The sequence below is a fragment of the Schistocerca piceifrons genome, chromosome 8 (genome assembly GCF_021461385.2).
Source record: "Schistocerca piceifrons isolate TAMUIC-IGC-003096 chromosome 8, iqSchPice1.1, whole genome shotgun sequence".
In the NCBI taxonomy this organism is placed as follows: Eukaryota; Metazoa; Arthropoda; class Insecta; order Orthoptera; family Acrididae; genus Schistocerca; species Schistocerca piceifrons.
The window spans coordinates 238,757,173-238,783,410 of record NC_060145.1 but is presented as its reverse complement, the minus strand read 5'-3'; the positions used below and the strand labels follow the sequence as shown (position 1 = coordinate 238,783,410).

Here is a 26,238-nt window from a genome sequence, read left to right as displayed (position 1 = left end):
CCTGGTTGCTGCTGAAACTTGTTTTCTTTGAACATAACAACACCCTCGGACATAATCCTCTGCTTCCTCACATTTCTGCCAGCTGCCAGTCAGAAAATTAACCCTGAACTGCAAGTGGTGGAGTTTCCGAATAAATAGGAGATGGTAAGTAAAACATGCTGTGGAATGTCAGCTCTTCACTTACCTGACAATAAGAGGCACTGAAAATATAACCAGATCATGGATTACTGATAAGCTTTTACAGCATTTACATTTTGCACTTCGTTCTGGTAAAAGTACATAAATTATTGTGTTTACTGTATCACTCCATAGTTTTTGTCTTTGAATGTGTTTTTATTTATTATATTTCCAGGATGCACATGATGATGACGTGTTGACTCGTACTCGCTGCTCCATTGACAGATTATTTAGGAAATATCCTCCGTGTTCTCTCCACTTCAATGTGTACTATAAAAAGGTTTTAGCCAGTAAACCAGAGGTAAGTAATAAATTTCTCTGCGTGTGAGTTGCTCTACTTCAGCAGCAATAAATGTATGGACTAAAGTTTTAAATCTGCAAATTAAAGCACTATATCGCATTCGAAATTGAGCAATGGCATATTGCTGTTATTGGGAGCACTTTAAAGTTACAAATTTGAAACTTGTATGTCATTTTCAAATCTGATGAATAGTTCTGTGAAAACTTTTCCAGTTCGCTAATTGGACAGTTGTTGCAGGAAGGTATAATTGCTGGCTAACTCTAAAGACAGTTGATCTCAAAAAGAATTTCCAAAGCCTACATTAACTGTGTTGAATGTCAGATTGTGCACATACGAGGAGGTACCCGAAAGAATTTGAACATTCTTTTAACAGTAATGGAAATTCCTGGATGGAACTGTATGTAAAATAAGTGAAAGGGAAAAATTGACTTATTCATGCAACAGAAAGCATGTAATTTTGCTAGAAAAAGATCCAGAGCTCGAAGGCTAGTGAATACTTCTGTCACGTGTATCTATGCACTGAACTTTCTTTACATTTATTTATTCAATGTTTTAAACAAAAGACCTCCTGTCCCCTTTAAAGTATCTGCCACTGCCTCAAGTACACTTCTTTAATGTTTTATTTCATTATTCAATTTTTTTTTTTAATTCATCTTCTATGATGCCCTACAGCGTCTCCAGGTGCTTCCACCCGCATCCGCCCAACTCCCGCCCATTTCACCTCAGCAATGTCAGTGAAACATTTTTTTCTTGTGTCTCTTTATTCTGGGAAATAAAGTGGGGGGGGGGGGGGGGCAATTATGTAAGAGGAGGAATGAGACACAGAGATCTTTCCATTTTTGGTCAAAAAATGGCAAGACAAAGTTTGTGAGGTGGGGCTGTATTGATGTGGAAAATCATTCGTCCAACTGCCACAAACCGGGCTACTTTCACCACAAATTATTTCGCAGTGTTTTCGAAAAATCCACGTAGAAAGTCTGGTTAAATGACTGACCCTGTGAACAAAAACTGAATGGACGACTCTCCTCACATCTTAAAAATTAATCAGCATTGTTTTGATGTTAGACTTCACTCAACAAGCTTTTTTGCAGTGTGAGAAACTTCAAATCTGCCTGTGGCTTGATTGTTGCTTTGTTCACATTGTAACTGCAACACCACAATTTGCCAACTGTGATGACTTTGTGGAAAAATTGGGATAATTTTGGAACACACTTTTTTTCCCCAAAGCACAGCATGCTTTCAAGCTATGTTGTAGTTTAATGACTTTTGATTACTTTATTGGAAGTGTAAGTAACTTTTTCTTTTTGTTCCTAATTCTCTCTAAGGAATATGTGATAACAAGTATAATAAAAGTTACACTCCATACGCGTGAGACAGCGTGCACTACCTAATATGTTTGAAAATATCAAGCATGTGATTACTCTGGGGCACATACCTCAGATTCTTTTGGTGATAGGAAGGTATGGTCATGTGTTTTGGATAGCTCTTGGACTGGGGCCATTTGTATACCCAACAGAAGGATTGTCTTAGTGCACTTTCCTCTGATTGTGGGAATGAGTGATGAGCTGCATGCCAAAAACATGTTGAATATATTTGCATGCCAAAAATTTTGGGAACATTTTTAAAGGTGCTGAGGAAGGAGGAATGAGGCAGCTGGTACCCCACTTTTCAGTTCGTGTTGGTATTGGTTAAAAAGTGGCATAGTCGCCTTTTTGTGCTACGATAAGGAAAATTTTTCTACTGATAACATACAGAACAACATATACCCTTAGATGGTGTGCAGAAAGCTGAGCAGAACATTAACGTAAGTCAAGAGTCACTTCACTGAATGCTGAATAGCATAGGAGCGCTATTCATGAAATAGGTGAAGGTTCCTGTCTTCACCTCGTGCTTGACCACAGATTTTCTTAGACAAGTGGAGGAAAGAGGAAATCAGTTGTTTGTATTTGATGTGGCGTACAGTGGGCCTTAAGAGGCTTATGGAGGCACAATTAGTTCATGGGCGGTTCGTCAGAACCCCCCCCCCCCCCCCCTCCAAAAAAAAAATTCTAATTAATATTTTTTTCGTACCAAAATGGAGCCGCGGATTCAAAGACTGCTATATCAAGCAAATGGCTGAAATTTTCATGAGAAACTCCTAAGAACCCGATCTGAAACATCCTTGAAACTTTTCTCTATATCTTTATCCATAACATGGCTGTTATAGGTAGTGATAGGAGGGTGCATAGAGCAAGTTTCCCAGTGGGGACGGTCACAGGGGTAGGAGCCATAGGGTAGGCAGATGGGTGCAAAAAGAGCATTGGGTCTGACGAGAATATTGCAGAGATTGGGAGGGTGACAGAAAGCTATTCTAGGTGTGGTGCGCAAAATTTCTGACAGAATGGATCTCATTTCAGGGCATGATTTTAAGAAACCATGGCCCTGTCGAAGTAGCTGATTAACACATTCCGACCAGAATAATTCTAATTTTTTCCAACATTTTTCCTTGTGTTTCTTCCATTTTTCTGTCTTTTCCATCCTTTATTTATTTATTTATTTATAATAATAATAATAATAATAATAATAATAATAATAATTATTATTATTATTATTATTATTATTATTATTATTATTTGTTTCTTTCCTTTCTCAGACGTTATGTCTGGTTAAAAATGGAAAATGACGTGGACCTTGATCAAGCGTGACTTCCTTTTAACTGTACGGTATATGTTACATTGCATTTAGGAACTTTCGGGCAATTGAACATATATCAATAATTACAGATTTCTGTAGTTGTATATATACGTTTGGATGTAGCTGTATTGTGTTGGTGTACTGGTGGATATTGTGTGGTGTGACTCCAGTAGTTGATAGTATAATTGGTATAATGTCAACTTTATCCTGATGCCACATGTCCTTGACTTCCTCAGCCAGTTGGATGTATTTTTCAATTTTTTCTCCTGTTTTCGTCTGTATTTTTGTTGTATTGGGTATGGATATTTTGATTAGTTGTGTTAATTTCTTCTTTTTATTCGTGAGTATGATGTCAGGTTTGTTATGTGGTGTTGTTTTATCTGTTATAATGGTTCTGTTCCAGTATAATTTGTATTCATCATTCTCCAGTACATTTTGTGGTGCATACTTGTATGTGGGAATGTGTTGTTGTATTAGTTTATGTTGTATGGCAAGTTGTTGATGTACTATTTTTGCTACATTGTCATGTCTTCTGGGGTATTCTGTATTTGCTAGTATTGTACATCCACTTGTGATGTGATCTACTGTTTCTATTTGTTGTTTGCAAAGTCTGCATTTATCTGTTGTGGTATTGGGATGCATATTATTATGCTTGCTGTAATATCTGGTATTTATTGTTTGATCCTGTATTGCAATCATGAATCCTTCCGTCTCACTGTATATATTGCCTTTTCTTAGCCATGTGTTGGATGCATCTTGATCGATGTGTGGCTGTGTTAGATGATACGGGTGCTTGCCATGTAGTGTTTTCTTTTTCCAATTTACTTTCTTCGTATCTGTTGATGTTATGTGATCTAAAGGGTTGTCAAAATGGTTATGAAATTGCAGTGGTGTAGCTGATGTATTTATATGAGTGATTGCTTTGTGTATTTTGCTAGTTTCTGCTCGATCTATAAAGAATTTTCTTAAATTGTCTACCTGACCATAATGTAGGTTTTTTATGTCAATAAATCCCCTTCCTCCTTCCTTTCAGTTTAATGTGAATCTTTCTGTTGCTGAATGTATGTGATGTATTCTATATTTGTAGCATTGTGATCGTGTAAGTGTATTGAGTGCTTCTAGGTCTGTGTTACTCCATTTCACTACTCCAAATGAGTAGGTCAATATTGGTATAGCGTAAGTATTTATAGCTTTTGTCTTGTTTCTTGCTGTCAATTCTGTTTTCTGTATTTTTGTTAGTCTTTGTCTATATTTTTCTTTTAGTTCTTCTTTAATATTTGTGTTATCTATTCCTATTTTTTGTCTGTATCCTAGATATTTATAGGTATCTGTTTTTTTCATTGCTTCTATGCAGTCGCTGTGGTTATCCAATATGTAATCTTCTTGTTTAGAGTGTTTTCCCTTGACTATGCTATTTTTTTTACATTTGTCTGTTCCAAAAGCCATATTTATATCATTGCTGAATACTTCTGTTATCTTTAGTAATTGGTTGAGTTGCTGATTTGTTGCTGCCAGTAGTTTTAGATCATCCATGTATAGCAAATGTGTGATTTTGTGTTGGTATGTTCCAGTAATATTATATCCATAATTTGTGTTATTTAGCATGTTGGGCGGTGGGTTCAGAGCAAGGCAGAACCAGAAAGGACTTAATGAGTCTCCTTGGTATATTCCATGCTTAATCTATATTGGCTGTGATGTGATATTATTTGAATTTGTTTGAATATTAAGTGTGGTTTTCCAATTTTTCATTACTATGTTTGTTTAGTTTTAGCTTGGTATGTCACCTCTGCATCTATTATCAGTTGCTCTTTACGTCCTCATGCTCCTTTGCAGCAGCCTTTTTGTTCTTCATTTATAATTTTGTTCTGTGTTGTGTGTGTCATTAATTTCTGTGTAATGATTGAACTTAAATATCCGCTCCCGGGATTGGAATGACTCCTTACCCTCTCCCTTAAAACCCACATCCTTTCGCCTTTCCCTCTCTTTCCTGATGAAGCAACCTTTGGTTGTGAAAGCTTGAATTTTGTGTGTATGTTTGTGTGTCTATCGACCTGCCAGCACTTTCGTTGGGTAAGTCACATCATCTTTGTTTTTAGATATATTTTTCCCACGTGGAATGTTTCCCTCCATTATATTCATATTGTTAAATAATTTAGTTAGATGTGAATGTGTTGAGGTGAACTTCTTTAGCCAGAAATTTGCTATTTTACCTTTTCCAGGGGCTTTCCAATTGTGAGTAGAATTAATTGCTTGGGTGACTTCATGTTGCAAAATTATCACTTCAGGCATTAGTGGTATCATCTTATGTGTGTCTGTTTCTGCTTGTATCCACCGTGCATGCCTGTTATGTTGTACCGGGTTTGACCATATGTTGCTCCAGAAGTGTTCCATGTCTGTTATGTTTGGTGGATTGTCTATTTTAATGTGTGTGTTACCTATTGTCTGGTAAAATTTCTTTTGGTTTGTGTTGAATGTTGGTTTTGTTTCCTTCTATTTTCACTTTTTTTGTATCTTCTAAGTCGTTTGGCCAATGCTTGTAATTTCTGCTTGTTTTCATCTAATTGCTCTATCGCTTCTTGTTGTGAGATTTTACCTAACCTTTTTCATTTTTTGTCTGATATTTCATTTCTTATAAATTGTGTTAGCTGTCCGATGCCTTTTCTCAGTTTTTCTATTCTGATCTGTAGCCTGTGTTGCCATGCTGGTTTTGTGGGTTTCTTCTGTGTGTTGGTTGGTTCTGATCTCTGCCTAGTGTGTATATTTAGTGTAGTGAGTGCTCCTATATAAACCAGTAGTTGTAACTCTTCCATAGTTGTATTTTCATTTATTTTGTTGTGTATAATTGTGTTGATAGTTGTTATTGTTGTTTCGACTTTTGGGTTATTTGGTGGTCTATGCAAGAATGGTCTAATGTCTGTATTTGTGTCTTTGTATTCTATATATGTCAGCCAAAACTTTTCTTCTTCTTCTTCTTCTTATTATTATTTTCTTCTTCTTCTTCTTCTTCTTCTTCTTCTTCTTATTATTATTATTATTATTATTATTATTATTATTATTGCCACTCCCACAATAGCCAACTCTCCAAACTGTCCTGTCTTGCCATGATGAATCCCATCTCATATTACATCCGTTCTCTTTGAAAACATGCCTGTGCATAATCAAAACTTAGGTCCCACATTCTGTTTCTTGAAACCTGCTTCTCCCTTGAAGTTACACCAAAGGGCCTAACATTCAAAGTCCCTGTTTCTGGATGCAATCCTACCCTATACCAGGCTCTTTTCGAATTTCAAATACAGCAATCTCTTGTTCTTACCTGGCTAATACGTGACCTATAAGCCTCAACAGTCAATTTCCACTCTACTAGACTTCTCTCCTTCTACAATACCTGCTGTTGTCTACCCCTCATGTTTCCTTGACAGATATCATGTGCCAAGTCCACTTCAGACTGCAACAACATGCCAGATGTCACTTCAAAAAGCTATTCCACCTTCTCCTAAACTTCCTGAATAGTGGTGTTTCCCTTCTTGTCTCTTTCCAGCTCCCTAAACAGCCACACCATCAACCACCACTCCTCTCTTACAAACTGAGCTTGGGCAAGCTCCTTAACATCTCACAAGCTTCACCACTGCCTCCCAGACAAAGACAAAGAATAACCCATGTTCACAAGAACCAGTCACTACAGTACAGTGTCCTTAACCTCATCTAAAGCACTCTCCTCTCCTGAATTATATGTATTATCTAAGAGTCTCACTTTCAGTCCTAAACTTGTCTTTGATCATGCTGCTTTGGCGAAGGACCTACTCTCCTTTACAAGAAATATCCATAGGAAATATCACTTTGCAACCCAATCTCAAAATCTTTCCAACAGGAAACCTGACATTGAACCCTGTCTTGAACAGTTCAGAACACAATCCCAACTTGATCCACCACCACTACCTCATTCATAATCATCCCTTGCAAGCCTTGTAAGAATTCCTCACATCCAGCATTGCTTCACAACCCTTCCTCAGATCCCTACAACATGACCCTAACCTGTCCTCTGCAGAACTCTAGACTCTATGTGCCCTAAAATCTGATAACTCCATAATTATCCTCCCAATAGACAAAGGATCTATCACTGTAGTACTTGATCGAAAGGAGTATGTTAGTGCAGGTCTACGTCAGCTGTCTGAGACCTCTACATACAGCGTCTGCCATCAAGATCCCATCCCTGTGATTCAAACTGAGCCGCAATCCCTCCTTAAAACCTCAGGCCCCTCACAAGGACTATCACTAACAAGGACTTGTTCGGATGCAGACTCTTTGCAGCAATACACCACCATTCTCACCTCAGCCTTCACTGCATATAATTATCACATCATCCTAGTTAAAAAGCAGATTTCAGGACCATCACATCCAATCCTGGTACAGCTGATCCTCCAAAAAACAACTTTGGAGCACACCGTTGGTGACTCAGTATTATCCTGGTCTGGAATGTGTTAATCAGCTACTTTGGCAGGGCCATGCCTTCTTAAAATCATGCCCTGAAATGAGATCCATTCTGTCTGAAATTTTGCCCACCACACCTAGAATAGCTTTCCCATCACCCTCTCAATCCCCACAATATTCTTGTCAGACTCTATGCTCCTTCTGCACCCATCTCCCTAACCTATGACTCCTACCCTTGTAACCCTCCCCACTGCAAGGCCTGCCCTGTGCTCCCTCCTACCCCATAACAGCCCTGTAAGTGGCAAAACATATACTATCAAAGGGAGAGTCACTTGCGAAACGACACAAGTCATATACCAGCTGTTATGTAAATACTGTTTGACCTTCTGCATCTGCATGACTACCACCAAATTAACTGTTAGGGTGAGTGGGCATAGGCAAAAGGTGTATATTGGCAGCTCGCAGAGCATGCTGTACAACATGACATTCGTGACCTTGGCACCTTTTCCACCACATGTGCCATCTGGATTCTTCCCCCAGAAACCAGTTTCTCAGAACTTTGCAGATGGGATCTGGCATTACAACATGTCCGTGGTTCTTACCACCCACCTGGTCGTAGTTTACGTTAATTTCTTCTGTCTCAGCATTTCTTCACTGTAACTATTGTTTGCTTCACTCAGTTTTAGTTTCCTACACCTTTCATTGTCTTTCCAGTCTGTTTTTCACAACCCTCCTTCCACCTCTGTAATGTGAAACGCACTTAGCTTTTGACTCTTATTAACTTGTGTGTGATGTTTAAGCAGTAATCTCTTTCTGCGTATTACCCTTTTTCCATCTGTAAGCTCTCAGGTTTTCAAACTCATCCGATGCAGTCCCCAACAACCAGTCTTTCCTTCTCATACCGTACGATAAGTCTCCGCTAACCTGCAGTTCTGGGTGAGTTTCCTGAAATGTACCCCTTCTACTAGACCTATCCAGTCCTTTCCATTCATCCCTATTCCTTGACCTTCAACCCTTCTGCCTGAAGAAGGAGCCACTGGCTCCAAAAGCTTGCCAATTACAATTGTCTTCTATGTGTGTGTTCTGCCACCGCTTGGTGAGTAGATTTTGTATCTATGCAACTAAAGAATTCAAATATTTGCTATCTTTACTACCATCTGTGTTTTTGAACCTCTTATGTAGATTATTATTGCTAGTAAATGCTAAAGTTATGTTGATACTCTATTAGTGTAGAGTTCTAGGCCGACCGCTTCGAAAGTAACAGACACTGTTCAGCTAATCAACGTTCTTGTCTACATGGTGACTAAGGGGTCCTTTGCTGGTACATCTTTGGCTCATCAGTGTTCATATCTATAGTGACTGACAACATCTATCACCGGACATCTCTTGCTTCTCATCTGCCTTGCAAGAGGCATGCTTTATTGATACACTCCATGCCACCCGTCTTCATGACAACTGATGGCGCCATATGCATTCATCTTTGAGTCAGTCAAGATTCAAGAACTTTGTTACTTTCACATATTTCCCATAGTGACAATTGCAGTTCTTATAACTGATGTTCATTGGTTATGTATGTATTCTTAATTATCAGTTGTGTATGTATTCTTAATTATCAGTGTCTGATCCACCTGTGAAAGCAGCCATGTCATATACCAGCTCTGCTGCACTTGGTGCACAGCTTTTTATATTGGTATGAATACCAACCAGCAGTCCACTAGGACCAGTGGCCACTATCAAATTGTGGCAAAGAGCCAAATGGATCAGCGTGTGGCACAAAATGCAGCTGAAAGAAAGGTGTTTGATTTCAGTGGCTGCTTCACAAGCCACGCCATCTGGCTCCTCCCCTCCAACACAAGCTTTTCTGAACTGCTCACTTGGGAGTTATCTTTGCAAAATGTTCTCCACTCGCAAAATCTTCCCAGCGTCAACCTGCAGTAACGTAGTGTCCCCACACCCTCCATCCAACAGTTTCTGCCCCTTTTGTCATGTCACCTCTTCCCAGTCACTTGCCCTTACCCTCATTATGTGGCTCTCTGCCAATTCCACCATTGATGGTTCCTCCTCCTCTGCTCCTCTCGTATCCTTGTCCATTCCATTTCCCCACACCCCTCCCTCCCCCACAGCCTCCTCACATTGCACATGGCAGCCTTGTCTGCCACAGTCTAGCCCCTGCATTTTCTGCCAAGCAGCTCTGACTACCATCCCCTGAGCTGTATCCTATTACCTGTCCCCCCTCGCCACCCTTCCTACTCCAAATTGCTGCCCCATTCAATGTGACACAGTTGCAGTCTGGCTGGATTGACCAGAGGTGTAACAGTCTTTTCGTTGTGGCTGTCTGCTACTCGATGTGTGATCTTCACAGTGAGTTGAAGTCTATCCTTTTGACAATATTGTTGATATTCCAAGATGGACTTTCCATTGTTTGATTATTCTTCATTGTATTTTTTACAACTATAACTAATGTTTATACTAACTAATTTTGATGTATTTTAACCTGCTATACTGTATATTTTCTTTTGTAATTCACCCAAATTGATTATTTTTAGTTTCTTTATATGTTACCATCATATGACTAGCCGCAATGGTTCCTTTTGTGGTCATGCTGGAGGCATGTTATACATGTTGTTATCAAATGTTTGTTTTTGTTCCTGATTTTCTTTAAGCAAAATGTTATTTACATGTCTGAGACATGTAATGGTCTGATGATGATCGCTGACAAGATTGAAAACAGTTAAATAAAAAATATCTTTTCAGTCAAAATTGACATTTTTTTCTTTTAGACATTGTTGTTCAAAATTCAAGGTACACATTTGGCAGCAGCCACCCTTTTCACCTCCAGATCAACTGTTACTGTACTGATTTCAAATTCCTGTAGACAGTGAAACTTCTTCAATGGTCTGTTGATCTTTCAGGATGATAAGGTGAATTTTTTCCTACCTTTTGTTTTGTTTGGGCTGGGGAAAGACGACCAGAGCAAGATTTGGCATCAGTTGATATTTAACCTCTTCTGAAGTGGAATATCCAATGAAACACTTGACTTCATCACACTTGACTTGCATCATCCATGCCTGCCATTCTTAATATTACAAGAGTTTCTGAGCCCGTGTTTCAAAGCAAGAAGCAAAACTATAGAATCACATGCTGTTAATGAGAATAGGCCATTACAAAAAACACAAATACACACAATAACTGTCATTAAAACAATTTTTACAAGCTGAATTGAACCTTCGTTAGTGAAAATGCTTGAATTACTGACTGAGGAACAGTAGCTCTGTATGCTCTGAAAGCAATACTACAGAAAACTCCACCACAACATACCGTGTTCACGACATACCCTGTTTGGTAGCTTTTGGGTGTGCACACAAGCATTTGCACACACTCCACATTACAAATTAAAACATCAATTCTGTGTCTCTTCCTCACACAGATTGGTTGCATATTTAACATTAACTTTATGGGTGATCGAAAGTAGATTGAAAAACAGCACTACAGGATTTAGAGTGAACTCAGAAAAATAAAACAAAATGTTGACTCCAGTAAAGTTGTGTACTACTTCTGCTCCTGTTCTTAAACTATATAGACAACCTTACAGGACTTTAAAAAGGATGTACAAAAGAACAGGGGCGACTCATTCTGAAGGGCCATAGGGTCCTGGCTCCACCAGAAATTTTGTGATACAGCTTTATTTGGTGTATTTTTTCAGTATTATATCAGACTGTTTGAGTATGACATGTCTTTGATGTAGAATGATTGACACAGAGTAGAGGTAACCAGGCCCGGTTTCCACTGCTCTGTTATAGAGACACAATGTTACCGTGAGCTGTTGGTAGCTGGACCATTCAACCGGTGCCAGGAACCAATGTCAGTTGGTTCATACCCCTCCACAAACTCTGCTCATTAAACTACAGTCACAGTGACATGACCAGGCAGTCTCCCCTTTTACTGTTTCGCCCCTTTCCGTAGCGTTGTATAGGGCCAACTCGGGCAGTCCCCATGGATGGACCAGCTCGTGCCTATCTCCCTTTCCCCACTCTCCAGTGAAACTTGCTGTCCCTCTCCCCTCTTTGTTCTCCTCTCTGCTCGCTTACACTATGTTTGGGGCCAGGTGGCTAGGGCACATAGACAGAGTCACTGCCAAAACTGTCCACCCCATTCCAGGAGAATCATCTTTCTGCAAGTTTTTTTTTCACAAACATAAGGTATTTTGTAATCTGTAAAGTAAGTTCAATAAAAGTGAAGTGTTATTGAAGAATGTTATTTAAATGAGCTGTATACAGGAAAAATGCTGCATCCAACAAATTAGATGAATCAGTGGAATAAATAAACTACAAATTGTCCAGACTTTAAAAGAAAGTAAAACAAAATCTGTAATGGATTTTATCATGATGTATAATAAATAGCAGATTTTATTTGCACCTATTGAATTATTACAGGAAATCATTAATAAGATATAAAGAAAAAGGGCTATAATTAATTTTTGCACATTCCTTTCCAAGAATTGTGTTTTATTTTAATTTTACTTTCTATTTCCTCGCTTTGAGTGCAGCAGACTCATTGATAATGTTGTTTAAGTCAAATTTAGCAGCTGTGTCATATTCCAGCAACAAGGTAGCTGAATTTGACAGTCCACTTCACCTACACTTGATTATAAGTAGCTTTTTTATCATCTTTAGTTTGCTGAAATTGCATTGTAATTGTCACAAATATCCTCAAAGTTATTTCAGTGTTTGCATAAGCACCCATAAACCATACATAAAACACAGAAAATTCAATGTATCCAAATGGCAATCTGTTTTAGTGCTCTTCATCAGCTCTTTCTACTGGAATTTGAAAGCAGCTATTTTGTTAATTGTCTCTGGTGTGTCGATGTTTCTTTTGTATTTGGCTCCATAATCTGCTGTATATGTCTCAAAATAAGATACAGAGCTCTCATTGAATGCTTTTCTGGTAAGAGATTAAAGTGAAATGAAATGTTGTATGTCAGATCTGTTTCCCATTTCAATTATTATTCTATCAAATTTTTTGAAGCAGCGTAACTTAAAACAGTTCCTCTCCAGTCCTCAATTGGCTGAAATCGGCAAAAATAGGAATCCTTCCATTGAATAGCATATTATTTGCTTTAACATCTGGTAGCCAGCTTTTGAGAGCTAACAATGCTGTAGCGAAGCACCAGCAGAAACTCAATTGTTGAAATGAGATAGCTATGTAGGCAGCAGCTGTATGAATTAAGTGCACTGTTGACATATAACCAAAGTGATGCACATTCGGTCCTACAGTCCAACCCCCTGCCCCCCACCCCTACTGCCATCAATCAACGGTAAATGTTACAGACACCAAATGGGCCCATCTCTCAGTAGTATTCCGTGTTCGAGAGCAGTGTTGTTAAAACTTGAATATTCTTACATTGATTTTAAAACGAATCGCTAAACATGCTCTTTATAATTTATTAAATATGGAAGAGAAGCTAGAAATGAAACAGTTAGGCACAGATCGACCAGTCAACCATCTACAGTATTACACACACACACACACACACACACACACACACACACACACATATATTTGAGATCACTTCTGTATGTACTTTATTATTAGCTAAGTATTTCTTGGATTAAGCCTATATTTATAAATTTATAATTACAACATTTATTATTTTTCTAGTGCTTTTTAAGTAGGAAGACATAAATGAAGGTTATATAACAACAAAATTGACTTTATTGTGAGCCCCATCAATGAAAACGAGCACCAGCCACCACTGAGAAAGAAGTATACTGATAAGTAGAAAAACTGAACCGTTTGCCAGTAGAATTATATGTAACACATGACTGTAGGCATTGGCAAAGTCGTAGAACGTTCCAAGAGTATAACTTTTCTTGTTCACCTCTGTCAGTTCAGAAATCCTTACAGAGGCAAACTGAGAGGCTGTTTGCATGATATACTCAAAAAAAATGGGTGTTTTGTACTTAAGTGCGCCTTTTCAAATTTTTTAATATACTAGTAGTAGTCAGGTAAACATATAGTTCACTTACATTGCTGCTGCAAAGACTGAGAGAGTGCTGGGAGAGAATCATTGATATTCACCTTCAACTAGCCAGAGAGGTGTGTGTGTGTGTGTGTGTGTGTGTGTGTGTGTGTGTGTGTGTGTGTTTGCGCGCGCAATGAAACCTATTTGTAGTGATGAATAGTATTTACTTTCAGAAACAGAGATGAATGTGTGATTAGTATACTGTTATAATTTTATTTCTCTAAGGCTGCTCTATTCATTAAAATGACTAATTAATGAATGTTGTCATATTTTAGGATGATGTGCTACATCCTGGTGGTATGGTGGCTACTTTATTAGATCTGCTTGAAGATGAACTGAGTGACACACCAGAAAAGGAGCAAATTTTCGCTCCAAACTCAAAATCAAAGAAACAAAAATATGTGGACCTACCAAAATCTAAACGCTTTCAACGCATTTTTATGCTTCTGGACTGTATCATTGACGTGTTAGCGAGTGACCTCGGACGATGGATGCAGCAGCACTATCTTTCGGTTAGTGGATGTTTGAAGTTTTGTTGGATTTTTAAGGTTTACACCATTCCTGTTGGCTCATTAAAGTTACACCATTATTTTACTGCATCAACCTAACTTCTTCAAATGCTCACCATTCATACTCTGTGAGAAACCTGCAATGTATTTGAAGGTAAATGTCAACTTGTCTATAATAGATCTGTGTAAGACAGTGAAAGTGTGACCCTGGGACAGCCTCAGAAATTTTGATCAAGACATTTGAGGTGGAAAGATTTCCAATGACGACAAGTTGCACAAATAAAGTGCTTCAGTAGAAAATCGGCAAGACACCAGAACTATGGAACACCATTAGCAGAGAAAGAAGAAGAAGAGTCAATGTTGCCATTCATCAGTGTTGCTAATCTAAAAAAAGTCTTGAAATATTCCGAAGAGGCAGTGTGACAAGATTTATTGACTAGTTTCTGGTTTATAAAATGAAATAAGATTCAGAGGTGACAACTTGTTGATAATCAGACTGTGTGAAGTAAATCTAAAAACAAGGGATTCTCAAATCATGCAAAGGACGTGTGTGGGTGTGAAGCCACTAATATGAGGAAAGTTGTGGTGTCATTACATGTTAGTCAGGTACCCGATTTAACATAAGGTAATTTAAAGAATAAAACTGTTTTGTCTTTACTTTCATGATAAACTAGGTATTCTAAACACACTAAACTCGCTAATCCAGGCCTCCTGGTAATCTGGCCCACATATAGCCTCAAATCACTCAAGCAGAAATAATGCATACAGTAATGAATTCTAATGTACAACAATGTTGTTGGTTAATCACAACATTAAACAATGCTATACATGTTCAAAATTGTGGCTTTCTTTGTAGTTCAGTATCATGACTTCTAAAATGAAACACATTTTGCTAGATCTCAAGCAGGAACACAAAATTAGAAATAAGTTGTACTGAGGGTTCTTCTAGGAATACCATTGCTGCTGAGTACATTGTTGGACTAGCAACTATTTATGACCAAGCTTTTAACAGACAAAACAGAAAAAGAGATAATCAAAACTGTACAGGGAAGTTATGAAGAAACTGATGAAGACAAGGACGTGGAAGGAGAGAAGAAGAAAAAGATATCTTGTACTGCTTGTGTTGAAGCTGCAGATACCTTCATGGAGTACGTTATATAAAAATCAGAAACTGTAGTTCTGATGTAATGCTTGTAAAGCTGTCGTGTAATAAATCATATTGCCATTGTAGATCATTGTGACAACAACAAATTTGGGACGTGTTTAATAGTGAATGATACAACTGTTCATATACACACTCAAGGACTAGGTTTTCCATGAAAATGAATGTCTCTTTGAATTTAATGAAATGTAATCATGTGTTCACACAAAATTAAGACACTAATTTGGCATGCATATTTGCAAGGAATGGCCGAATTAATGAGAGTCTGGTGTGCTTACTTTTGACTGTTACCTGCAGGAAGAATTTCGTTTCACTTGGATTCAGGTCTATCCAACACATCTCATCTTTCTGGTGTTACTTGACGTACTCCACTTTAATTTTGATGTTGTGCACAGCCAAGGACATGCTACTAATGAGAAGTTCAGTTTGGAATTTGGTGTACATTGATAGAAATTTTAAGTGGGAAAGGAAAATGAATTGAGAGGAAAGCACATTTTGGAGATTTCTAAGCCACTGAGTTCAACTAGTTAGGAACTTGTGTTACTGCAACTGTTGTGCATAAATAGATCGCATGTTTTCATGCAATAATGCCATGTGCAGTTGTGTTCTGGGGTAACACACTTCAAAAAAGAAAAGTTTCATTGTTCACATGTGAATGTTTTTTGGACATCTAGTTTAGGAGTTGTTCACTTCTTGCGAAAGTTGTTGTGAATATTCCGTTGCAATTCAGAGGGATAAATTATGCCAGTTATTGTAGTATTATAAGATATCACGAACATCATTATTGTTCATCAAAATCGACTGTAACTCAGGATAGAGAGAATAACCACACTACTTAAATCTTGGATTTCGTAAAAAATGTGATTAAAGGTAAAATGGTAATGGCAAAGCCCTGAGTGGAATACAAATAATCAAAATGGAAAGTCTCCTAAAAATTGAGAATAGGGTGTCAATTAACACTTTTATTAACACTTAATTTGAAAAGACTTTGAGCAAACTTTTCTGAGGCTTCAATTGAAAAAGGAAACAAAAATCTTCTGAATATCCAACAAAAAGTTAACTTCTTGAAGTTTCCAGGTCCAAAGAACTAAATTTGTTATTTCCTAGCAGGAAACTCACATCATCTGGTGAGGAGTGGGGATAAGAAAAGTAACTACTCTGGCACGTAATATGTCCTGCCTTGCTAAAGTGTGTGTCCGCATTGGATATGAAAATTTATCCAAGTTCACTACTGGAAACTTCTCCAAGTCCAAAAGTGGCGTGCTGAGCATGAGCCATCCCCAGAAGCGTAACATCGAAGGCAGATGGCGATAGGAGGGGTGACTTTGGAGATGAACATCAGTCTTCAGCAGATGGACGAACTGCCAGTTGCGGCCAGAGTGTGGTCTTAAATCCTGGCCATGCGGATGGCTAAAACTTTCTTATTGAATGCTTCCCTTGTTGGAGGGTGCATAACATAGTCTGATCAATGCACACCGCTGGCTAGTGCATGTGCCGATTGCTAGCTTGATGTGGCAACTGGTATGGCACCCCAATGGCCCACCAGCCAACGTCCTGTTGTTGCACTCTGAAAGTTGGCTGCTGGTAGTGTGGAGGCGTGGGAGTTTAAATGTTGCAGCCCACGGCCGATCGGCTTTTGGCACTTAACACAGGCCACACCACACTACAAAGGAGTAAAGCTATCCATTCACCGTATAGTTGAGATATTGAATCGTCGTCAGGAATATAAACACTATTGAGAACATTTCTGATGTTTTTGACAATGTTTTAACTAATAAAACAGACATACACTTACACTATGGGTTTTTAAAGTTTATTCAAAAGGTTTGCATTAGCCAGTTAATATTCTATCTAAGTGTGAATTTGTCATTACATTAGTTGAGATTCAAAGAATTCAGTAATTACTATTATTTGGGTGCGATTAAAGTATTATTGATTGTGGGAGAGAGTTAAGAGAACTTTCAAATTATCTTAAAAATTGATTTTACTCGAGTAACTATATGAAGTGGAAGACTAGCAATTGCCAACCAGCCTCAGAAGAATGGTCCTGGGTCTGTGGTTGACTATTTAATTGTATGATTTTATAAACTTGCATAAACAGTGAATTTTTCAATCCTATTGAGAGTAACTGTAGCAGACTTCAGCATTTGTCTGACTTTCAGTAGTTCAGTATTGTTGTACCACATAACTTCCTCATGCTATGTTTATTGTTCATCTTGTGTGCACAGAAATGTCAGTATCCACTAATAATTTTTTTCTATAAACACTCCAAGGGCAGAATTATTTATTTACCTAATCCTGCATTTACCATATTTGGAACTGTTTCTTCCTTTTGGTTCACACTTTCCCACAGGAAACCCCTATTCATTTGCTTCTTCCTTCTCCTCTATACATCTAGCTTTCTATTCGCATTTCACCAACCACACACCTGATCTGCAACTACTACTGTTCTGTATGTGATCCCCTCCCTTTCTCCACCTTTCATCACTTATTGTTCTATCTCATAATAACGTTCCAACTAACACTACTTAAATCACTTAAGTGCTGGAGACTTCCTCTGGTGTTTATCTGTCACTAACAGTGCTACAAATGGCACGCCTTCATGGGAAAGATGAGTATAGTGATGTTATTTTAGTTGTAATGGCATTGTATTAGATTACACATGAAGCAGTTGCAGTAGATCAGAGGCACTTATCACATGTTCCAGATTTTCTCTAAGGAGAGGAAGCTGTAACTAGAAATATTTCTTTCGCAGGTGGACAGAGCTTTATGGCCAGAACGACCTTTAGCTGAGTCAGCACTGAGACAATGGGGTACTGGTATTCCAACAAAGAGCGACATAAAGTTGTTATTTCGTGTCTGCCTGCAGTTGGGGGATCCAGGCAAGTTGTCTTACTGCAAGAGTGATAGCCTTCTAGTAAGTTGTTTTTCTATGCTGTAGTTGTGATGCTACTGTCAAATTATGTTTGTTCTTTAAAACTGTGTATACTATCAAAAACTGAATAATGTTCTGCAACATAACTCAGATTTAGTAAATTTTTTAGATGGTCCAAGCTGTCAAATAAAATGTCAGGGCCATTCTTGTAGCATAAAAATTACAAAGTATTTTATGCGATAGTCGTAGACAAAATTTAATGACATTTGTCAGTTGAAGGAATAGATTATCACTTCCAGAAATACCTTCAGTAGGGGAGTAGGTAGTTGTCCAAGGGAATAGACAAGGCAGGAAATTGTTAATTTCTCTCATACCCCTACAAAACCTCTTAACTTGATTCTCACTATTTAAATAATACTAATGTAAGTCATTTTATACATCCTGCAAATTAGCCTTCATTGGTAGGTGACATGATATTTGTGAAGCAAATCATCGATAGCAAGTTGCGTGGTGCAATTGCCATGTCAAATGAAAAAAACTTTGTCTGCACTCTATCAACATGTGTGATAAAACCCAATTTTCTTTCATTGTTTTCATATTATAGAAATCAGTTTTTGGTTATTAGAGCTGGAATTGTATGGCTCTCCTCAATTGTGTTGCAGTTAATATATGATCTTCGATCTGATGTCAATAATTATTGAAACTTGACTGATTTATGGAAAGTATAATAATCTAAATTTAAAGTCATATCATGTATGATGGAAAACACCACAGTTTAACTCACATGAAAGGAATTTGAATACCTTTCTTTAAGAAACTGGTTACATAAATCTGTGGTTGTGCCCTTGTGCTGCACAGATTATGATAATTGGGGCACTGGATTCACATCCAAGATGCGGGGATTGAATTCTTAATTCGACCTTCTAAAGTTAGGTTTTATATGGGTTCCCAAAACAGCTTAAGGTAAATGCTGACACAGTCCTCTTCAAAGGGGAATGGCATACATTTCTTCCTCAATTTAAGCTGGTGCTCATTCTCTAATGATACCATTGTCATCCAGCTACTTGTCTCCTAATCCCCCTTCTTTTTCACAAGTACTATACATTGACATAAGAGAGGTCAGCGTATGAACTGTTGTTAAACTGCAATTGTTTATTACCTAAGACCCTTACTGGTTTTTTACATCTTTCTGGGCCAAAGTGACTGTAGAACGTAACAGTGTAATTACCTGCAGCTTGTTGATTTCCTCTTTCATTGGCACCACATCCTGTGTGGTACTTGACCTCCTCAGTAATTTTCTGGGATTCCTCTCTGGACTTCACCATGGACCTCCAGTTGTGGCAACTGGATTCACTGGAATAACATCTAGAATCTCACATATGTGATGGAAGACCCGATTCTCAAACTACTCATTGATCAACAGGGGGCACACTACTGGTATCTGCACCGTGAATACCTTGTGCAAGCCTAGGAGTGGCTGCCCACTTTTCTGGGGCATCGGAGTTGCCGGCAATGACAGTCTTGCCAAGCAGCTGTTGCTGTGGCTGGGTGGAACCCATGAGGCGAACCCCTGTTTGGTGTGGATGGTACCAGAGCAGACACTCAGGGCATGAAACATGTTGAACTCTCTGGCCACTCTTCTGCGGCCACGTCTCTTCCTAGAAGTAATTCTGTCTCAGTTCCTGTTCCTGTTTCTGCTTTCCTGGCCTTATCCTGCTTGGCCACCCACTGAACTAACGGGGAGACATTTGACACCACCAAACCACTTTCCTTTGTGGAAAGTCCAGTGAAGTTGAATCATTAAGGAAGATGAGATCTGGCTCTCTTTCCTTACAAAGATAACTTCTGCCAGCCAGTCGCCCTCCCCCTCTGCCTTTGACTGTTTAGGAGACATCCCCACGACTACTGCTCCTCACAAGTCTATCAATATACACAGAATCAGAGCTTTTGTACTAGGAATGACAAGAATCATAGGTATTAAGTTTCCCATATAACAGTTCTTTGTAGGTCATGACACATGTAATTAATATGGTTGTAATGTTTTTGTAAAGAAGGTTCACCATTATCAGTTTTTGACACTTTATAATTCATAACAAAGTTTTTTGTGGCAAATAAAGTTCACTTTCACAAAAGTTTATCACAGAAATGTCTGCTCCAGAAGGCAAGCAGTACAGTATGTTTTCCTTCCTTAACCTATCTTCCAAGATAAGTCGTGAGGTCATTATTGCCTCATGTGTGCCCGCATTTGTCTGGAATCCAAATTGATCTTCCTCGAGGTCAGCTTCTACAAGTTTTTCTATTCTTCTGTAAAGAGTTTGTGTTACCAGTTTGCAACCATGACTTATGAAACTGACAGTTTGATAATTTTCACACGTCAGCACCTGCTTTCTTTTTGAATTGGAATTACTACAATCTTCTTGAATTCTCAGGGAATTTCTGCTTTCTCATATATCTTACACACCAGATGTAAGAGTTTTGTCATGGCTGGCTCTCCCAAGGCTATCAGTAGGTCTGACAGACTGTTGTTTACCCCTGGGACCTTGTTTCCATTTCAGTCTTTCAGTGCTCTGTCAAATTCTTCTTGGAGTGTTGTGTCCCCCATCTCCTTTTAATTTACATACTCTTCCATTTCTGTAATATTGCCGCCAAGTGCATCTCCCTTGTACAAACCCTCTATATACTCCTTCCACCTTTCAGCTTTCCCTTCTTAACCCCATTCCTGCTTAGCCATTATGCACTTTTAGTAAGTCTCATTTTTTAGACATTTATACTCCCTTTCATCTGCTTCATTTGCTGCATTTTAATATTTTCTCCTTTCATCAATTAAATTCAATAACTCCTATGTTATCCAAGGATTTCGGCTAGGCCTTGTTTTTTTTTTTTTATCTGTTTGATCCCCTGCTGCCTTCACTATTTCCTGTCTTAAAGCTACCCATTCAATTTCTACTATATTCCTTTTCTCTGTTTTGGTCAGTTGTTGCCCAGTGTTCCCCCTGAAACTTTAAACAACCTCCGGTTCTTTCAACTTAACCCAGGTCTCATTTTCTTAATTTCCAACCTTTTTGCAAGTTATTTAGTTTTAATCTACATTTCATAACCAGTGAATTTTGGTCAGATTCCACATCTGCCCCTGGAAATGGGTTACAATTTAAAATCTGTTTCATAAATCTTTGTGTTACCATTATACAATCAATCTGAAATCTTCTGGTGTCTCGCAAGTCTCTTCCATGTATACAACCTTCTTTCGTAATTCTCAAACCATCTGTTAGCGATGATTAAATTATGCTCTGTGCAAAATTCTAGCAGTTGGAACTCAGCTCGCATCTGATCACAGCAATCACAGTCCCCATCTATACCAAACACAGCAAAACTCTACACCTAACAGTTATTAGAACACTAGACTGTGCATAGTAAGCACTAAAACACACAAGAAATTGAAAAACTAAACTAGAAACCACCCAGATAAGTGGAAATAAGTTGCTCCTATTTGAAGATCATAAAAATATAAAACAAACAAATGATTTAATTGCCTTATCAGCAGCAGAAATGCAAGGTCCTCTCTCACTGATGGTCTATCCAACATTGACTGTGCTGATTAACTTATAACAGTGAAAACAATTACTTTAAATTATGGAAAATAATATTTCTATGGACAAGGGTATTCCAAAGTGGATGATAGTGTAGTACAAGTATTTACGTTAAAAGACATTCATTTTAACCCTACCAGTACCTGTAAGTCGGCTTGTCATGGCCATGTGTCTTAGCTTGTGTCTTTCCTAGTACATGCTTGATTTCTTCATGTGGATCTTGAATGACTCACATGATAAGACACTTCTGCCCAGCAAAACTTATAGATAATAGTGTGATCCCAACTGTGCAACAACTATTCTCTGTCTCCCTCCCCTCCCCTTCCCCCACTACCACCAGCAGGATCAGTTTCCAACCACTCATCGGTGTCATAGCGAAGGTTTGAACTAAAATGATCTCATATGGCCCCCTACTGAGCATATCATCAAATTCAATGAAAACATATGAGCAGAGGCAAAGGGAGTGATTCAAGGAAGCTGTCCTAACCTGATACGTAGTACCCAACAAGATCTTTGGAATTAGATCAGAACTGCTTTGAACAAGCCAGTGTAAAGGAAGCAGTGTGTTAATGCAAGATCCAGGTATTTTCTTATATTCAACTCGTCTCTGTGTCTAACTAATCTCATAGAATGCCTTTTGTGGGTATGTAAACCTTTACTCAAGACAATACAAATTTTTATGGGTTTTTAACACTCTGGGATAGACATCAATAGAAAGTCCAAAGCAGATAAATTTTCCCTGTGATAGGCATTTCAGTACAAAGTGTAATTCAAGTATTGTTCACTAAAAGGTGCAAGCACAATAAAGATGCTTGTATTAAAAGTCTGCATCTGGAGTGTATGTTCACTCAAAATGCTTGGCAGATTGAGTTCTGTGAAAATCTGGCAGATGTCTATGTAGTTACTTTGAACACTGGGACAACTGGATTCAACTTTTTACAAAACCGTCTGAGCATTCCATGATCAAATTGCAAATAGTATAATTAACTGATCGACCTTCTGTAGCCTGTTGCAGCATCATGGGTCATGGGTATTTGCGTGAAGGGATAGTGAATGCAAACCCAGATTCTATACGTCCAGAGTGTAAAAAATGGTTCCTGTAGTGGTAGCAACTAGTCAGGACCTAAATACAATTGCGTACTTCTACTATAGCAGGTGTTCAATTCCTCTCACTGAGCAAGATGGTGCAGCGGTCAGCACACCGGACTCACATTCGGGAGGCCGACAGTTCAAATACACATCTGGCCATAAAGATGTAGGTTTCCCTGATTTCCATAAATCACTTCAGGCAAATACTGGTTAAGTTTCTGTAGAATAGTACAGTCAATTTTCATCCCATTCTTGAAAAATTCTCAGCTTGTGCTCCATCTCTGATGACATCAATATCGATGGATGGGATGTGAAACCCTAATCTTCCTTCCTTCCATTCCACTGCTCTTGCCCAGTTTCACCACAACATATCTGATGTACATATCTGAGGTACATATCTGAATAAAATGACAAAATGTAACTTCAGAAGCATTACTAGCATTAGCAAAAGAATTTGTAGGTAAAAATATATGGAAATTTAGGTCAAAAATCGTGAGATGGAGTGTTTTTCTCAGTTTATGACAGTGTCTTTTAGGTGTCAGTTTTTAAGTGGTATAGTTAGCTGTCCCCAACATCCTGCCTGATTCTATAATAGTCTCTCTCAACATTAAAAAATTGGGCAAATAATATATTGGGGAAAATGATGTCCAACCCTGTCCAAGGCCATACAATCAAATTCGTTTTCGTGTACAGCAGACATGTATCAAAAACTGTGTTACCACTCTATTGCTGGTTTACTTAGTTGACAATAATTGTACACAGTTGGTGACAATTCACTTCCCGAGGAAGGGGGGGACTAAAGATAGTCAATTCGGCATTATCCATTACCCATGCTTTGAAAATAATCCATAAAAAAGTTACGGCTTTGAAAGACAATCATGCAATGGGTCTTTTTCAAAGATTTATGCTGCCAAAGACAATATCCATTTCATAGCAAAAGCTGTTGGCATCAATCCACTACAGACACTCTTGAAGGAAGAAACAGAGAGTATAAGCCTACCTATAATTATACAGTCTATAGTTCTGTAGCATGACTGAGCTGTGGAAATAACTACTGAGAAAGGAGGATGTAGGTAAGACATCATACAGTTAACAATGACTCACAAGTAAACACTTTACATGATGCAACAGAAACTCTTAATGTGAGAAATGCCCTACTATTCATTTTACTTTGCTGTGGGCTCAGAAACTAAAAGGCCACTGTAACACAAAACCCAACGGTAAAGAGGTAATTTGAATGGCGTAGGTCCATATTTTTCTTTAATATAAACTCCCCTGCCCCCTACAAACTGTGGTTGCTGTTGGTGAGGAGGCTTGCCTGCCTCAGCGATACAGATAGCTGTACTGTATGAGCTACCACATTGGAAGGGTATCTGTTGAGAGGCCAGACAAACATATGGCTCCTGAAGAGGGACAGGAGCATTGTCAGTAGTCACAGGAGCCCACACTGAGGATGAACCTCTACCCATCATAGAGAGGGGTGTTGTTCCAAGGTATGGGCAGACTTTCTGTCTTGCCTATTGGAGGTCTCTTTGGTTTGTATGGCAAACTTGTTTCAGGTGTTATCTATGACGGACGAAGACGCTGAGCAAAATGCAGCCATTTGTCCTGTTTCAGAAAAAAACCTCTCAACTCATGAGGTGTGGGCATTCACAGAGGGTGGGATTACTGGTAGTTGGGCGCTTCAGCTTAAAGTGCATGATGCCCCCCCCCCCCCCCCCCCCCCCCTCTTCTTAGGTTTATAGCTGCTGTGGAGGGAAAGGAATACAATGTGCTGTTTGCATACTGAGAGGAGTCACTTCAGATGTGGAGAGGCTGCTTTTGGATGCCATGAAAAGCACGGGGTGCAGCCAACTGGAGGTGGTGGTTCATATTGGTACTAGTGATGTGTGTCACTTCAGATTGGAAGAGATTCTCTTTCGTTTCAGTCGGCTAGCTGAAGAGGTAAAGACTGTTGGTCTTGCTTGTGAGATGAAGGTGGAGCTCACCATCTGTAACCTCATCGATACCAACTGTGGTTGTTTGGTACAGAGCCAAGTGGACATCCTGAATCAGAGGCTCAGGCAGTTCTCTGACCATGTGAGCTACAGATACCTCGAATTGCTCCATAGGGTGGTGGGTTCCTGGGGTCTGCTTGATAGGTCAGGGTCCACTACACACAGGAAGCAGCTACATGGGTAGTGGGGGCTGTGTGGAGGCGAATGGGTGTTTTTTTTTTTAGCTTAGAGGGTCTTGGGCAAACTGCAGAAAGGGCGTCAGTCTAAAACGGTGTAGAGCAAACACAGGAAGGTAGACGTAGCAACAATCAGTATTGTAGTTGTAAACTGTTGTAGCTGTGTAGGAAAAGAATCAGAGCTCCAAGCACTAATAGAAAGCACTGATGCTCAAATCTTTATAGGTGTGGAAAGCTGGCTAAAGCTGGAGATAAGTTCAGCCAAAATTTTTACAAAGGATATGTGCTCAGAAAGGGGAGATGAGATACAGTTGGTGCTGGAGGTTTATAGCTGTCCGAAGTAGTTTATCTTGTAGTGAAATTAAAGTAGATAGTTCGTGTGAGTTAGCATGGGTAGCGGTTATACTTGACAACTGAAATAAATTATTAATTTGTTCCTTTTCCTGACCAATCACACCCCCCCCCCCCCCCTTCCTCCTTAGATGATACAGTTGCTAAATAGTTCAAAGCAAATTTGAGTCTCATTTCAATTAGGTACGCCACTTGTACAGTTCTTGGTGCCTTCAGTCTACCTTTGATATGCCGACAAAAATACATATTGAAAGTCAGTGTCGTCTGAAGCATACTGAATGCCTTCTGAGAAAATTATTCTGAACAGCTAATTCAGGAGCACACTCAAAGTGTAAATGGTTGCGAATACATACTAGACCTCTTAGCAACAAATAACCCTGACCAAAGAAGGAGTATGAAGACAGATACAGGGATTAGTGATCCAAAAGGTTGTTGTGGCTACACTGAACACTGTAACATCCAAATCTACCAAAAATAAATGCATAAAACATGTATTTAAAGAAGGAGGTAAAAATTCACTTGACACCTTCCTAGGAGACAGTCCCCACTCCTTCCAATCTGCCTGTGCAAGTGTAGACCAGATGTGGTTTGGATTCAAAGAAATAGTATCAATGGAAATTGAGAGATAAATTGATAAGAGATGGTACTATTCCCACTTGGTACACAAAATGGGTCAGAACACTGTTGCAGAGGCAACAAAAAAAGCATGCCCAATTTAAAAGAATACAGAAGCCCCACAATTGTTGAATTCTTACACAAGCTTGAAATTTAGTACAAACTTCTATGTGGAATGTTTTTAATAGTTTCCACAAGAAAACTGCGTTCCGAAATCTGGCTGAAAACCCAAAGAGATTCTGGTCGTAAGTAAAGTACACCAGTGGCAATACA

The 26,238-nt window shown here is 38.8% G+C and overlaps 1 protein-coding gene across 1 annotated transcript in view; it reads left to right on the top strand.

Moving 5' to 3' along the window:
- LOC124711447 overlaps positions 1-26,238 on the top strand; it is a 461,065-nt gene that overhangs the window by 365,920 nt on the left and 68,907 nt on the right. The window contains exons 9-11 of the mRNA XM_047241528.1: positions 353-478; positions 13,880-14,116; positions 18,031-18,192. Of these exons, the coding sequence (XP_047097484.1) occupies positions 353-478; positions 13,880-14,116; positions 18,031-18,192 (525 nt within the window). The remainder of the gene's footprint in view (positions 1-352; positions 479-13,879; positions 14,117-18,030; positions 18,193-26,238) is intronic.